The sequence below is a fragment of the Larus michahellis genome, chromosome 2 (assembly GCF_964199755.1).
Source record: "Larus michahellis chromosome 2, bLarMic1.1, whole genome shotgun sequence".
NCBI classification, from domain to species: Eukaryota; Metazoa; Chordata; class Aves; order Charadriiformes; family Laridae; genus Larus; species Larus michahellis.
In genome coordinates, this window is record NC_133897.1 from 121,755,293 (window position 1) to 121,772,700 (window position 17,408).

Here is a 17,408-nt window from a genome sequence, read left to right on the forward strand (position 1 = left end):
CTTGCTGGATGCTCAGCAGTTACCCGTCCCCTTTCTCCTTTTCCCTCCCACAATCACATGTTTTGATTCTCCCCCAAGGGAGGAATTCCAAATTCCTCAGCCCTCCCATACCTTTTACAGAAAGCATTAGCATATTGTGCTAAGAGGTTGAGGGTGACAAGGGAAGGAGGAAGATCTACCTAGCATTGGTTTCACCAGGCTATAGTAATTTTAAATTAGGTTCACATGTAGTCTTAATAAATTCTGTATAAATTCTAGGTGCCTTCCAGATTGGAGAAATAATAAAGACTTTTTTTTTTTTTTTACCTTCTCACTGAGTCCACTCGTATCTTAGGACTTACAGAAACAATCTATTTACTTGCAAAATGCGTGAACAGAGATTCACAAATACACAAAGTCTAATTTCCCTTCAAAACGGTGGCTCTGATAATAGTCAAAGAATCCCTATCTAGGCTATGAATGGGATGGCAAGAGTTGAGAAAAACAGCAAATGAAGAACAAGAAAAAAACCCCAAACAACTTATATTTGGGGTTAGAATTTTCCATGCTCCTTATTTACTTTAAAAACCAGCTGCCAAAATGTCAATGTTATAAAAGAAGAAAGTAAAATAGATAATATGGACAGCTGAAATATACTATCCCTGTAGAACTGATTTTTCAGAAACTCCTACCTTACAGGAAAACCTAGGAAAAATAATTATTTTTTGAAGTCATTCTCCCATAGAAGAGCAATTTCACACACAGGAATTAGCTTTGGGATTATTTCCTTGCAGAACATCTGATAGCAAATGACAGGGCAGTCTACTAGAATACAGATAAATTCTCTTTCTGACATACAAAGCTGTACTGCTTCCCAGAAATATTTACAATCAATGAGAGCAAAATAATGAAGTAAAGTGTCGATGAACAGATCTAAGAGCAGCGTTTATCTTTTCAAGATCTGAATACAACCCTCAAGCACTAGATTGCAGCATGATTTTTTACAGCTGGGCATCTTGCTTTGACTTTTATGTGCATGGAAAGTGAGCACAGAATGCTACCTACGTATCAGCCTGCTTTGCTGTAAGTACAAAGGGCAGTTTGGTTCCAGTTCAGGAGATTACTGTAATATAGATTTTTTTCAAAAACCAACTTTGCCGAAAGAGAACAACTGCATAAAGCAGCCTGAAGGCATGAAAGCCACTGGAGAATACCGTCCATGACTTCTCCCTATGACCTTCATCATAATCCTATTCAAGTTGAGAGGCAAAATTGCTTTTTGTTAGAATACTATGAAATCAGTAAAAACTAAGTGTGCCAACTCCTGAGAACAGAAGTGTAGACTCAGGGTTTTTCAGGACACAGGGAGAAGGAAATGCCAACCAGGGCTGTTTCTTTGTCTCTCAACTAGCACAGCGTACATTATGGACATTTTTTGCATGATGCAGCTGTAGAAACCCATCTACACCATGCCTAGTCCCACAGTTGACATCTTCTCCCCTCCAATTTAGGTTGGGGCCGAGTCCACCCCTGAAAAACTTGAATGTACATTTCAGAGCATAATAACATTTCCAGTATAATCAGAGTTTGGCAAGTAGAACATTAGCTAGATGATGAAAGGTGCTACCTGTCTATGCTAGTTGACTAGCATTTCACTTTTCTGAGACTGTTATCTTCCCAAGGGGACAGATGTCTCCAGGTGTCTTCCCAGTGACAAGAGGAAACCTCAATGTCTACCTGAAGATTAGGCAAGATGAATCCTTAGGAACTTCTGGGGAGAGGCAGAAGTTGTCAGATCCTATCAAAGAGATAGTTTCTTCAAAAAGAAACATTGCTCCTTCTCAACAAGCAGGGGAACTGCTTGGGAATCTGTCTCCCAGCATGGACCGTTACCACTGCTTGAGTCAGACAACGAACAAGCTCTATCACCCATATACTGAGTCTGCATCTATATACGGGAACTGATCTTCAGAAGCATTGAATACATTGAGAAGAAACATGGAGCAGGCACTGAGAAAGCATTGGGGCATTATCGTGCACAACCTGAGGGCAAGGTAAAGAAGGTCTCCTAGAACTGGTTGGATTTCTGGGCAAACAAAGGTCATTTACATTATTTTGTGGAGGGCTTTCTACGAGCCTAATCTCCCCAGGCAAGGGTCATGTTTGTGTCCGTTACTTATTCTCTTTGCTCTAGTGATCCTGCGGTCCTTCCATTGACTGCAATGGCAGTGCTATTCATGGACTGACTCTAGGATTGGACCGTGTACTAAGCAAATAATCAGAATCAGCAGATTTGGAGTCATATGGGCACCCAATAAGCAGCCTGTTTTGTTGTAGGATTGGGTATAAAATCCCAAATCCTCTCAGCTCCTAGCTGCTGGCACCAAGGCTCACTAACAGCAAGCAGAATGGCCTTTCACTCTGTGCTCTTTGTTTTCTTAGCTGGACTGGTATTTTTCTCTGAAGCTGCACCACTGGTGAGTCTCCTTTTATTCAAACTCAATCATTACAAGAATGATAAGCTAGATTTTCTACATGACTAGCATCCTTCTCATCCATGAAGTTCTGTAACCATTAGGCTTTGCTAGAGTGTTATTTTACTACCATTTTTTAAGTAGCTTCTTCAGAATTCTTAAAACTTTTTTGACATTTACCCATCTATTTTAGGATATTAAGGAAAGGTCAGGGACCTAGCAGGTGTGACCTTTTATTTCTGTTTCTGTCAGTTCGTGACTCAAATCCTGTATCTTTAGTATAGAGGTAGCTTTACCTTCTTCACCAAACAAGTGCTTCTCTAGAGCACTAGAAGTATGACTAAGTGTTCCTTATAGCGTAATGAAGCTTAAGAAACAAATATTCTTTCAGCCCTAGGGATGTAATAGGTATTTATTTGTTGGCTTCCTAGGCTAACATACTCTGCCTGCACTTACAATAATTTACTATTTCCTTATTTGTGACCTCATTAAAAAGGTGTTCTTATTAACATTTTCCCAGGGCCATGTGCAATTCTAAATATTTATCAAGCAATCTCTTTGCGTGTGTAATAAAGTGATCAATATAAAGCTCTAAGGTACTCTGCTGTGAGAAACAGATGTTTGCAAACTACCTTTGAATTCCTTTTGGCAAAGAACTTGCTTTTAAGTCAATGTTAATTCTGCAATAAGAATCAACCTTTTCTTTGAAAGAAGGCTTTTGCAGAGCTGGTGAACAGCTCCTATACAATCTCTCCTGCTTTCCCCAAGGTCTCCCATGGCTCTGTTGATTCCAAATGCCCTCTCATGGTGAAAGTGCTGGATGCAGTCAGAGGAAGTCCTGCAGCTAACGTAGCTGTTAAAGTCTTTAAAAAGGCTGCAGATGGAAGCTGGCAGGACTTTGCTACTGGGTAAGTTACATGGTCTTATGGAGCCGTTTTCAAGGTGCCTTGCGCAAACAATTGAGAAGTAAAGGGAACAGAGCTCTGATGAAAAAAGCAATATGTTTTCTAGCACATCTCTCACACGATCCCTGTTAACAGCATGTGAATTCAGGTCTAAACCCCGTCAGATTCATGTGGAACTTAACCATGACTGAAATACATGCTAATTGCAAAAACATGTTGAGATGCTCATCTTATCTTTATAAAGGAATAGGTTTAATAAATAATTTTTCTCCTAGCATCGGTATTATCTTTCCTTTCTATAAAAAGAAAAAAAAATAAAAACCTATTTACCAGAATTTTCTAGGTAATACACAGACTAACCTAGTGTCTTTATATGCAATGGATATAAAGCTTTATTTTCAGCAGTCACACACAAAATCCTCTCTGTAAGCTTTGTCCGTACTCATGCAAATAATTAGCATGTTAGTCTTCTGTGTAACAAACGTGCTGGTTGGAAGAAACTCCTTGACCAGAAAGTTTTAAGAAGTCCTATTGTAACAAAACACAGAAGCACAATCTCAGCATTTGTTTGTGGTCGTTTCTATAGATCAGCATGGCTTTTGCTAGAAAGACAGCTTAAAACTTACAAAGCATCCTCAGAACATCACTAAGGGGCAGGCAATAATACTACTACCTTCAGTCTGTGGGGAAAAAATATGGGTAACGGGGGAATACAGTTTACTAAAACTCAAATGGGTGAGTTATTCAAGGCTTTAAGTTTCATTGCAACAACTCATTAAATGAGATTTTTAAATAAATCAAGGGAAATCTCTAGTAACAACAGGATATTCAAGCACAGAATGACAAGCACAACCATGGACAGGAGCCACCAGGGCATCCAAACTGTACTAGGATTTTTATAGCATGATTTACATAAAAGCTGCAGAAAGAAACAGAGGACAAGACTATAAGAAGAGAGATACCTTTCTCTCCACCCAAAGGGTTTCTTTTTATGAAACTCAAAACAAAAAATACTTTTCCCCATTGAAAAGGAACAAAAAGGTTAGGAGATTAAAGGAGAAATAAACTCCTCCACTCCCAAATGCTGAGTGTTAATCTAGAAACAAATCACTCTTGGAATGGATTTATATACTTTAACAGAAAAACCTCATAAGAAATGACATGTTTTCAAGGGAAGTGGAGACAAGGATAATGTCTTGTCCTTAGTGAGTATTTCTGCCATTATTAGGAAACCCAGATTATTTCAAATGTTTCATCAAGTGCTCTTGAACAAGTAATATAAAATAGAATTTACAGAGGAATAAGATAAATGTAACATCAGTGTTAAAAGCCCTCACTTTTTTGGGCATAACAACATTTTCTTGTTCAGTTTGCAATGCTACTCTCAACAAGCCCAAGGAGACAAAACCCACCGTTCTTCTTAGCCAAGTTCTTTTGACACTTCAGGTCAGTACACCCCTGCGAAAATCAAATCACTTTTTAAATATAAATTGAGAGGATTAACCTTAGCCAAGTGAGAAGCATTTTGTTGTGGGAAGGCAGTGGAGGAACACTAAACCACCGTTCTCATTGCAGGCAAAGTTTTTGACCTTTCCCTTGACTTGCACCTTAACCAAGGCTGCTTTCAGCAATACCATTTAGCTGATGACACGTGTTTGAATTGTTTCTTCACACGTGGTTGCAATCTTTTTTGTCTGGGAAAACCAGAGTTTCTCCATTAAATAACATGAAAATCGGAATGCAGTCAAGGAACACAATCTGTAACTATTCCTGTCAGGTTAATAATATTTTTAAGTTACAGTACCTAGCAAATGCATATGGAAAAGTTACATTTTGCACAAATGTCTATAAAAGTTATTTTTTTACATTTTTTTTACCTTTTTGTTTGTTTGTTTTTACTTTGCTAACACATTTTAGGGAATTAAGAAAACGCATCAAGCAACTATTGTATTTGCAGTAATAGCATTTAAAAGGCAGGAAGAAAGTTAGCATAGCAACAGCTGACTTTATTGAGGCTTATTTCAAAATTAATCTAGCCAAAAATATGCAAGAAGAGATAACTGGAGCTGAGACACACTTTGAAGAAGGCCTTAGGGCACGGAGACCTGGGAAGCATGTGATGTGGGTTCTCCTTCCATGACTACCTTTGACCTTCTCACTCCTCACATGTTTTCAGAAATCTAGGTCTTATCATGTAGTTCAAGAGTTGCATTCACCACAGTTCTCATGTGATCTAGCTTGTACATATTAAAAAAAAAAAAAAAAAAAAGAGACTTCAAGACTTCAGCATATTTGAAGTGATTCCCCTCAGCCACCCTTTTTAAAAAATAAAAATCCAAAACAGTAATTCATGTTCCCCAGATATTTCCTCAGCAGCGTGCATCTGAGGGCAGAGTTTATCATCTGTCTCACTGCTGTATGTGTCTCAAGAGTTCATAAATGTCATTGCACGACAGTGTAGATTTAACCTGGTCACAGCATACAACTAAGGTCCAGACAGCAAAAAAGAGGATCAGGATTGCGGTCTAGGCTGGAGCTGTAGTAACTTAACCAGCGGTTTGCAAATTTTTTGCTGGAAAACCACAGCTTTTTTAACTTTACTGTCCATCTTACAGCAGGTGCTAGCAGTCCACGTCCTGTTAAGAACGAGCAACAACACTGTATTTATTCCCCCACTCAGAGAGAAATACAAGTGCTGTTCAGAAGGAATCACTTGTAGCGTTTTGCTACCAGGGCTGAATGCAGGGCATCCCCTGCCCTGTGCTAATCCCATCCAGGTTCTGAATCACGCGCTGTCCTGTTGGTTGTCAATGCTCCAGTAATGCTGAAGGGTTTTGCTTGTGAGACCACTTGCATTGAATGGCTATCACTTAGTCACTAAAATTAAGAAAGTGCCATTAACCCCAGGTAGTGGGTGAGAATCTTCAAGTGAGCTCGTTTCCAGTTTCCCAGCTGTTCTGGATGGTTAACGTCTGCAACTCTGCATCAATCAATTACGGAAAGCAACATTCAAGCTACATCCACACTTTTCTTAAATTAAAAATTATTTGTTTACCTCAACAAACTTTTTGAGGCAGACACCATTTTTCCTTATAATTGGTTTGTGTCTAGACTATCCAATGTACAAGCAGATGCATGTGAACCGCTGACTTGCAGTCTAAACACTTCTGCAGAATCTCAGCAATTCTGTTTCACTGTTTCAAGGACACTCACCCATGAATTCTTCATCCTTTTACCTATGGCCATTTACAGGCAATATAGGTTAAGCCAGGAAGTAGTAATAAAACTAAAATCTAACAGATGTTTACACTTCACAAATTGCCTGTGGGCCACGCATCAAACAGGGCTTGGATTCTCTACAGGTTTGCTCTACCCGGAATACGGTTGACTGATTTCACGTGTATTGGACCAGTGAGACTTCTGTCGGTCTTCAGAAGTGCTAAAGTTGAAAGATAAGAAAACCTGAAAATTAGCATAGGATTCTCAGTCCTGTTTAAGCGAAATTTAAGCAAAAGCTCTGTCATTCAGACTTTTTTCATTCACCACCATTAACCAAAATTGATAAATAAGATGAAGGAGGCAGCAATGGCTGTGAAAGAAAAGCTGCAATAGCATAACTGATTCTGTCTCTGACAAGCAGCATATCACTGCTTTCTCCCCTCCCTCTCTTCCTCCTCAAGCTTTTCTGTTTTCTGCTTAGACAGCTACTCCTTGCCATAAAATGGGCAAGTTCTTCAAGTCAAGGCTTTCTTCGTTTTTCCTTCAACTATATCATGTGGCCATGAAGTGCTATAAATATCATACAAATATTTTCAGCAGAACAAAAAAAAAAACTCATTAAAATAATCAGAAATAAAATAAAAGGTGGGAAAATATATAAATGGGCTTTAGGAGCTAAGTATGTAAATAAAGCTGTCATACAAAGCTTGCTCCTTTTCAAGCAAATAGGGTGAAATGCCAGCTATATTTTCTTCTTGCTTCCAGACTTCATTCACCCATATTTTTTGTTACAAGATCAGTACATAATCTCTCTGAGCTGGGAATTCCTATTGCTCATTTACATAGCACCCAGTGGAAAGGTGCCTGCTCTTTGACCAAGGCATTGTTAATTCAAATTAATAAAATCTTGTAATCCTAAATTGCTATTCCAAGACACTACCACTCGGGGTCACATAAAAATTCACCCGTGCACAGATGTAAAACCTATAACCTCAGTGCTAATAAGAGGGGAATAAAATTATTTTCCTCTAAAATCTCTCTCCCCTGTTTAATTATAATTTGAGATTTGGCACCTTGCCTTTCATCACGACAATCCGTTTCCTAAGCCACCAGCATTTGGTTCCAGAGGTCACTTGGTACAACTTAAACATGACATTAAAAGAGGCGCCTTAACTATAATCCCTTCTGTAGCAACAGAAATGACCAAAAAAAGCCAGCCAGCTTTGATTTGTGACGTACATGGATGAATTGGTAGCAAGGACAGGATCTGCAAAACGGAAACACACACTACTTAGGAGGAGGGATTTATTTCAAGTGATTAGAAACCATTCAGTGCAGGCTGTGCAGCCCCTCTGCTATTAAATATTATACATTGACTGTTTCTGTTTAGCATTTAAATGATAGTACAAAATACATATGTAGATATTTTACTATTGCAGGAAAACCACAGAGTATGGGGAGATCCATGAGCTCACAACAGAAGAACTGTTTGTAGAAGGAATATACAGGGTTGAGTTTGACACCAGCTCTTATTGGAAGGGACTTGGCCTTTCCCCATTCCATGAATATGCTGATGTAAGTATTTGCAAATATACCTAATAAGTTATATACTGTGTAGTGGCATCGGCTGGAAAGAACAAATACAGTCCTTTAATACTGAAAGAGCAGCATAATTTGGTGAAACAGTTCATTGCCACAAAAGATTGGGTAAATAAAGGCAGTATATAGCCTTTGGCTAAGTCAACTTCCCTGCAAATACTGCCACAGCTCTTCCAAAGTGAAGCCGTGCCCATTCACTTTTCAAAAAGAGCTACATTCTTCAAAAGCACGTGGTGTTTAAAAAACAAACAAGAAAAAAAAAAAAGACTGCATTTATCATTGCTGAAGGAATATAGGGATTTAAAACCCCTCATTTTATAGGAAATGAGCTCTTCTTTAATCAGAGGGATTTCCCTCATATCAGTCACCTGGAAATCCGTGAATTCTAGTATGACTTGTAATTACAGGATAAACAAATTCTTTCTGATGTGCCTTTTTTTTTTTCAATATTGATCAGTACTGAAATACGTAATAGAAAAAAAAAGGCATAAAAATATAAAGAAATAATCATAGTGGGAAAGGAAAAGTAAGCTCTTTCATCAGTACCTAAATTTCATAAGCAGGTCAGCAATATAATCGTGTCTTGTGCCTCCCTTTGCTCTCAGCCCTACACTGATTTACTGTGTGCTCTATCTTACCACACTCACTTAGCAGTTTCAAAAGTTTTGCTTAAATTATTCAGGGTTAATCTGCCATTAAATCTAAGTTGCCCCAAATTAAGTGGTCTGAAATGGCTATAGGTTGTGTTGTAAAACATTTTAAACCGCAACTCTATGAAGCTCTGCGGAAGACTAAAACAAATCACTGAGGCCCAGGTCCCTAAAAGCCTGAGGTACAGCTTAGGTCATTTAGGTCAAATAAACAATCTTAAAAAAAAGGTTCCCTAACTGTTTGGATGTCTGAAAGTTGCTGGGGCCCACAGAAGGGCTTCAAGTCAAAAGGTGCTTAAAAGCATCTGTTTGAGACTGTTCCAGCTAGGCTGCTGAGGATGCTTTTCTTTGATGTAATAGCCCATGGGTCAACAAATAAGCCTGGGAAGCGGGCAGAGTTCAATGACTGTCTGTGTACAAGCTAACTGAAGCCTACAGTCCTCACGTCCCAGCAGCTTAGACTTTGGCAGGACCAGGATGTAGGAGGGAACTCTCTAGTCTTGTAGAAAGTATGTCATGGTTAAGAAAACGGATCAAATATTAGGCTAAAGAGAGCCAAGGAAAGTGTGGGCTTAACCCAGGTGGTGACACTTTCCTGGGAACTGGGCATCCCAAGTTCCAGGGACTGATATAGACAGCAGCAAATTTGAATTATCTTAGGACAAGGGTCTCCCCCTGTTTTGGGAAGTCTACCCACTCAGTTCTTTGGTGCAAGAACTGACCCATCACCAGCTGTGTTAAAAACAGGAGTGAAGCACTGAAGAACAGAAAGCAGCTTTGGACTCCAACCACCTGCCTTGCTTGAACAATTCACACAGAGATTGTATTCAAGTTCACTAGGTGGGATTTCACCCCTCTGTCTTTCTTATTAATCATTTGAGATACCTCCCCCTCATTCCACATCACAAAGTAGAAATATGCCTGCCTGACTCAGGTGCTAGGTAGCTCCATGTAGCTTCACCACAGCCAAGGCTCTTTATGGACCTGGGTGCAAACCTCACAAATTTCTTAGTATTCAGTGAGCATCACAAAGTAACGGGGAGCACAACCCTTCAGAAGGGTAAAATCATCGATTGAACAGAACTGGCAAATTAGTCTGCAGAGGAAATAGAGTGTGCTTCCTAGTTCTTAATAAGGAAGTTTCGAATGTACGTTGCTCGTCGTGATCACAAGTTTTCTCTTTTCCAGGTGGTGTTCACCGCTAATGATTCTGGTCACCGCCACTATACCATTGCCGCTCTCCTCAGTCCTTTCTCTTATTCAACCACTGCTGTTGTCAGTGATCCCCAGGAATAAACATGTAGTGTCATTACGCAAGCACCCTCCTCCGCTAGAATTACCGTAGGCTTTTAGGAGGAAGGTTTTTCCTACTGCTAATGCATAACTTTTTGCTACGTTAGTTTTGTTTTTTTTCATTTTGTAACCTGGCAAACTTCAGACAAGTCAATAAAATGTTACTTCTTTAAAACTGTTTTGATTCTATTGGTGAAGTTTTATTGTGCTCTAAAGGTGTCATGATATTCGAGTGCAAAGGACATCTGGAAGCCATGCATGGCATATGGAAGCAAATTAGCCCTTGGTTTGATTCTGTTGTCTTCCTCCATTACCTTAAAAAAGTCTCACCAAATGCAGTGGCTCAAAATAAGAAAGTTAGAGAGTTGTGCTACCTTAAGAAAGTGACTAAACACATGTACTTAAAAACAAGAATGCCATCCATGCTACTCATAGTTTACACACAGAAGAGACCATCCCACTATCAACTAGGTCACAGGGTAAATAGGAGAAATTCTGAATACCTAGCAGCAGAACAAACAATGTAGAAAGATTGTTGGAAAATATATATATATATCCAGAGAGCTGAAAGAGTTAAAATCTGTGTACCCTTACTTAAAACTTCAGGTAAACCTCAACACTTAATGGCTTCAAGAGGAAAGTTTGCTGCTCAATCAATCTTGGAAGTTTTAAAGCAATTTCGATTAGCGCTGTTTTTAACAACTTTGATCTTTAACCCACTTGGCTACCGTATTCAGGTGCATTCCAATTAAATCTCTAAGAAGTCAAATCTCTAGCCATTATTAAAAAAAGTCCTAAAATAGACGCATCATCTTAATAGTCCCTTCCTATTTTTAGAAACAGAAAAAGGTAAGCTGTAGAGTGACTATGATTCAAGTAACGTTGTTGATAAACTGACCAAGGAGTTTGAGGGCTTTAACAGTGATTTCTGTAGTCTGATTGCATTTAAAACATCCTGAAGCAGAAAAATTGTTACTGAATGGGTAACAGAAACTACAGAGATTGTTACTGAAACCATGCCATTCAGAAACCACTAGCACTCATCTGCCATTGACCTTGGGAGTTTATCTCTACACCCAGAGCCTGCTGGGATGACTGCACACCAAGTGAATTCACCAATTACAAAAGCTTGCCTTTAATGTATCACTGTTTGGTTACTTTTTTCCCTGATTTCTGGACACTACCTCGGTTACACAACTCTTGTAAGCAGTGCAAATAGTTCCAACACAGCTCCCAACTTAAAGCACACAGATCTCATGGGATCTTGCTATTCCTAGAGCTTGAAAACCAGTAAGTTTGATTTCCAGTGGCCTATGCGTAGCCCTCAAAATTTGACGTAAATATGTTCATACAAGTGTAATCATTAAAAAGAAAAACAACACCAAAAAAAATGCTCTGCGTGTAGTCATCTACCTGAGGACAGGATAAACCTACTAAGAGAGTGTACACACGTGTGTCTGACCTAAGATCAGAAAGACGAAGTTTCATTTCAAGAGGTAACATTTCCCTAAAATGAAGCAGATGCTTCTGGTGGGGGCTGACTTGCAGTTGTACAGGGCAAGTCCTGAGCTTGTACTGAATCTAAGCAAAGTGACAAGACTTAAACCACTGTTTAACTCGGCCCCAGAAATGGGTACGTAGGTATCTAGTTATCATGCTGGAAACCAAAAGTAACATATTTTTCGTGCAAGGGAATGCATAAGATAATTAGTTAGCCCACATATTATCCACTTCTCTTTTGTCAGAGGTGGGGGGGAGGCCACCACAGCCAAGCTATAACCACAGAGAAATTCTCACTGATACTGAAATTGCTGAGTTGACAAGAAATTTGTATTTCTCTCAACTATGAGAACTACACAGCACCATTCCTCAATAAAAAGAGAAAAATAAAACAGAATAGATATTGTTTCCAAGAAAATACATCATTGCAGTTGAGCTAGGCAATATTCACAATAATTCCATAGGCAATGACAGAAGAGACTTATTTTTCCAGACAAGGTTCATGTTTGTATGGGTTACTCATTTTCTCATTGTTTACTAAGTCAATAGGATGAATTGGCATGTTGAAAGTCATATGGGTTTTCTGATAAGCAGACTCATTTTAGAGGCCTTGATATAAAAATCACGGATCCCACCAGTTTCGACTTGCTGACACTGAGACTTCCTAGTTGTAGGCAAAATGGCTTTTCATTCTGTATTTCTTGTTTTCTTAGCTGGCCTGGCATTTTTCTCCGAAGCTGCATCACCGGTAAGTGTCTCAGGAATTGAGGTCCTTCCTATGGATGTAGTTCCAGCTTTTTCTTCCCCCCCTCCCCTTTTTTTGTATACTTTAATTAGTGTAAATGAAAATAGAATATTCCATTTTATTGCAATTATTTTGATTTTATGGTATGCATTGACTACAGTTCTCTCCTACTGTTCTTTTTCTGATCCTTCTTTCTCCTTCTCTAGTGACTACTTTTCATTAGACTCAGTGACTACATGAAAAACAATGTAAAGGAAGAAAGGAAAAACATAAATCCCTACACAAAAGCCTTGGGCCTGTTGAAAAGTAACTAATAGCTCTTATAACACAATAAACAAGCTCCTGTTGTGCGGGATCTCATTTCCTATTGCGAGATCCATGAAGAAGAATGGATTCCCTTCTCAATGTCTCAAAAGAAACAGTAGCGAGGAGCCTATGTGTTCCAGAAAGGGAGCCTGAGGACTCAGGGCGTGCAGGTGGAATAGACACATGCCAATACACTGGTATGATACAGGGCAGGGTTCCTGGCCTATGGGAAGTTCAGTACATCACAGGCTGTAAGAGGGGATCTAAGAGAGGGCTCTTAGTTTTTAACATCTACATCACAATTCAATTTGCAGTGATTAAACGGAAATCAACAATTGCTATTTTGAGATCACCCTTGATTAGCGCCTTCCACAAAGCTCTGTCTTACTTTGCACTTACAGAATTAGGTAATGGATGGTCAAAGGCCTGATTCAACTCTACCTTTGAATAGGTAAAACAACAGCGCATAACCATTGCTTGTGATGAAAATGTTGGGAGTGAAACTACAGCCATCCCATCTTTGGAGGGAGGTTTTCCTCTCCTATCCCTGCATAGCTGTCAAGGGCTGACAAATCTGATCCAACATGGTGTTAGGAGAGAGTCCATACGTGGTACTTATCAGGTTTACAACAGAATTAGGATAACTCTACGGCAACAAGACGTCAGAGGCTCTCCAATCCAGAAAGCTGTGCTCAAATTGCCACTTCAAAATACAAAGGAAGAGTTGCCAGATTTTTAAATATTCCTACTACCTTTGATGATTTCATTATTTCCTGTTGAGGTCACAATTTAGTTACAACTTCGTGCTGGAGACGATGTGTAGCTAAGCCGTGACAAAGAAAAAACAGAAATGTGTTCTCACACACAGTCACGGTGCCTCCCCAGCACACGTGGCTACACTCCTCCTGACATCTTCCTCCCCAGTTCCACTGTATCCAGCCCCCAGAAAGCTTTAGGCTGTATTTCTTCAGTACACAGTGATCTTGTTGAAGAAAATATGATATATTCTGTAGATCTAAAGAATTATGTTTCTTATTGCTTTATTACACACTATTGCTTGCCTTTCTTACAACATAAAAATTCTCTCTTCCTACCTGAAGGACTCTGTTGGCTCCAAGCATCCTCTCTTTATAAAAATTCTGGATTCAGTCCGAGGAAGTCCAGCTCAAAATGTTCCAGTTAAGTTATATAAAGAAGCTGCAGATGGATCTTGGGAACTGTTAAATTCAAAGTAAGTCGTACCAAAATAATGAGTGAAAGAAGGGAAAGGTAGTGGGAAGAGGTCAAACAATTGAAAAAACAGTTTCACATTCTCTAACGAACAGGTTTCTTTTACTCAGAGGGAAGATAACATACTATTGAATGAATCTGCTGGAAACTGTACTACAATTTCAACTACCAAAATGTTTTTTTAATGCTTTATAATTACTGTGAGCAGAAGAAAGTATTTTAAATTATCCTTTAATTCAATAATCCCTTCTCTTCAATTTCATTACAAAGGATTGTATTACTTTTTAGTAGCCACCAATGAACTGCTGTATTCTTACCAGAAGAATCAGACAGACTCTTTTAGTTTGTTTGAAACTAAGACTCTGGTTGAGAATCCTACCTTTATTGGCTATTTTACTTCTTTCTAAATGGATTTTCATTTCATACAACACTACATCTTTAAAAAGAAAACACAGAACTGTTTTCAACATATATCACATCATAATTGATAGCCTTTTTTGCTTCAAGAAAAGGAACCAGCCAAAAGGAAAAAAAAAACTAGGGATAAAGCATTCTTACCTCCTCTCCCAGAGAAGCAATTACATCTTAAATAAATAAACAGAAAAAAAATAATTCTCCCAGATATTTAAATACTGCCATGTCTTTTAAAAAAATACAACTGTAGAATTTCAAATGTAGATGACTTATTTTGAAATTGTCCTCAATTTTAGTATATCTCAACACTTTAAAAACCCAAGAGCAAATTTACTTAAAGTTTAATCTGAAATGAAATGGAAAAAAATTCTTAGTGGGTACACAGAGTGAACATTGTTTACCCAACAAGCAACATCCCACTTCCACACTTATCTCTTCAAGACAGTTGCAAAGTCTCATCGGAGATCTTTCGAGGACTGTTAGTGGTCCATTCTACCTAAAAAAATGAGATAGGGCTCATAAGGGCCAAAGCTGGCATAGTGCAGAAATTTCAATAGTGGGATCCCAGACTCAGATGCATTTCTAGAAAGTCCATGAGAAACTGTAGGTAAGTGACTCTTTGGTGTCATAGAGCAGTGGGCCAGCAGAAGCAACAGTGCTCTCATACACGTCCTTGAAAAATATAGCTACAGTGAAGGACACACAGATTTGTACAAGGTGGGGAAGAACAATCTATTCATGTTGTCCTACTTGAATTGCCTCCCACCCCTCAAGTGAGAAGATAACTTCACACATATTCTGTCACTGGAAATGCGTGAAATTTTCCATTACAAGGATGTTCAGTTTTCTTATCTTCAAATCTGATCTTAGGGATTTTATATAAAGATACTCAGCTGAACAGCTAGATATTGACTGAAGCCTTAAAAACATACTTAACATTTGAAAGAAAGGGCAAAGTAACCTTTAGATGAGGTATGCAGAAGTCATGATAATACTAAATCAACCTCTCCTTGTTAATTTGTAAATAATTGAATGATAGCAAGAGATTCTGAAATAACTGTTCTCAGTTAGAGATATGTTTGGTTTTAGCTGAGAAAGCTTATTAGTAAAATGAACAGTAGTCTAACAATGATCAATCTATGACAAAGAAAAAATAGAGACATTTGAACAGATTAAAAAAATCTGATAACTTGTAAGATACAAATGGTGTTCTATGACTTCATAGTTCTAAGCTACATTAAAGCATAAATCCTAAGTAATGCACTGGACAATGACATAAAATAATTATTTTTCCCCACATGCAATTTGAATAAAATATGTTCAGAAAAAGATTTGGCAGATAGAACACAAAACAGTGGTTTGTGACTACTAAAATCAGGCAGTAGCAGCACTGTTATTTGTGGATAACCAACCCAATCAAAAACCTGGTATTATATAACTTGTTTCACAGAAATAGGTCTCATCCAAGAGACATGTCTGAGACACAGCATTCAATATTGGTTCTGGAACCCCAAATCAGTTGGCCTTCAGGGGTCTGTAGTTTCAAGTCAGCACTATGGTCTCAGAGAGCACTGATAGCATCTTCAGATCAAACAAAACCGTCTGTTTGTTGAGGATGGAAAAAGCAACTGATCAATACAGACAACAGGGAATTCCACAGTCTACACTGTTGGCTGACCTACCATCACTTCAAATAGCGGATCTCAAATTTCAGATAGCGAACTGTAAAAAATATTCATACTGGTAAAACAACTCAATACATTTAAATAAGTAAGAAAACGATGGAAAAATCAAGAGAGTTGACCCTATTTATTTGCACACTAAGTGCATTGTGGAGCTTCCACATTGCTTACAGCAGTGGTGAACTTTTCCCTCTGACTGGGTTCATTTAATTAACTCCAAGAATCTGCCAAGAGTCTGTGAACAATAATGCCAGCTTTTGGCTCACACCCAAACCATGCAGAGTAGTGACATGGCAGGCAGCCATCTGCTGTGGCGATCATGGAAGTAGCGAATGCCAAGATAAGCTCTGAAGCATCCATAATACAGATGGACGTAAGCCACTGCAGATCAATAGGAGTATTCATCATATTACTTGAGCTACACAACATCGCTCAAGTTCAATTGATAAGAACTGCATTTTTCTCAGGCTTTTAACCAAAATATAAAAGTGCATTCTTCTGCCATCACACAGACAAACCAATGACAACGGAGAGTTCCATGAGCTCACAACTAAAGAACAATTTGTAACAGGAGTATACAAGATTGAGCTTGACACAGCCTCATACTGGAAGAAACTGGGCTTGAATCCCTTCCATCACCATGCTGATGTGAGTATTCATTCTCTCCTTTACTTTTGTTGCAAAGAGTAAAGATATTTTATATGTCTAGGCTTCAATTAGTAATTGCACGTTTTGAACTTCCTTTTCACTTTAAAATATTTTCACAGTAACACTTTAAATCCACAGTCTCGAAGCTTTGTAACAACATACTCATGAGAGAACACGGTTACTAGCTTCCCTGTAACTCTCACTAAGCTCTTAGATGCATTAATTACAAAGAGGTTTTCCATCCTTCTACCTCTACTTAAGCCTGTGATTCTGTCTGTGACTATTTCTAGACACTTGAGGTAGAACAGGTGGAGTACTCTGTCAAGTCCCTTGGGAAAAGGGTTTTCATGCCTTCTCATTTTTCTTGTATTTTTTTTTTCCAGGTGGTTTTCACAGCTAATGATGCTGGTTATCGACATTACTCCATTGCTGTTGTCCTCAGTCCCTTTTCTTACGCCACTACAGCAGTAGTTAGTGAGCCAGTGGAATAGACGCTGAAATTAAGCATGAAAATTTAGATGTGTAAATTAAAATTTCCATAAATAATAAGAACTTGGTTTCTCACTGTATCAACAGCTTTAGATTTCATAGTAAAACACTAACAGTCGTTTATTCATTTTGCTAACTTTAGGAAGAATATGTGTTGACTTTGTTTTCAAATGGTCTTCTGAATAAAAGTATTCTGTATTTCTGTATTCTGTATTGCTCTTCTGAATAAAAGTTTAGGGTTTGAAAAAACACATTAAGCTTAGGAAAAATGCATT

General features: G+C 38.5%; 2 protein-coding genes across 2 annotated transcripts; both read left to right on the forward strand.

Moving 5' to 3' along the window:
• Positions 1–310: 310 nt before the first annotated feature.
• Positions 311–10,297, forward strand: LOC141739510 (transthyretin). The gene is made up of 4 exons (XM_074576907.1): positions 311–2,456; positions 3,222–3,361; positions 8,017–8,152; positions 10,015–10,297. Exons 1-4 carry the CDS (start codon positions 2,388–2,390, stop codon positions 10,120–10,122), a joined length of 453 nt encoding a protein of 150 aa, XP_074433008.1. The 5' UTR covers positions 311–2,387; the 3' UTR covers positions 10,123–10,297.
• On the forward strand, positions 10,252–17,339 carry LOC141739511 (transthyretin-like). Its single transcript, XM_074576908.1, has 4 exons — positions 10,252–12,367; positions 13,771–13,901; positions 16,509–16,644; positions 17,028–17,339. Exons 1-4 carry the CDS (start codon positions 12,299–12,301, stop codon positions 17,133–17,135), a joined length of 444 nt encoding a protein of 147 aa, XP_074433009.1. The 5' UTR covers positions 10,252–12,298; the 3' UTR covers positions 17,136–17,339.
• Positions 17,340–17,408: the final 69 nt, after the last annotated feature.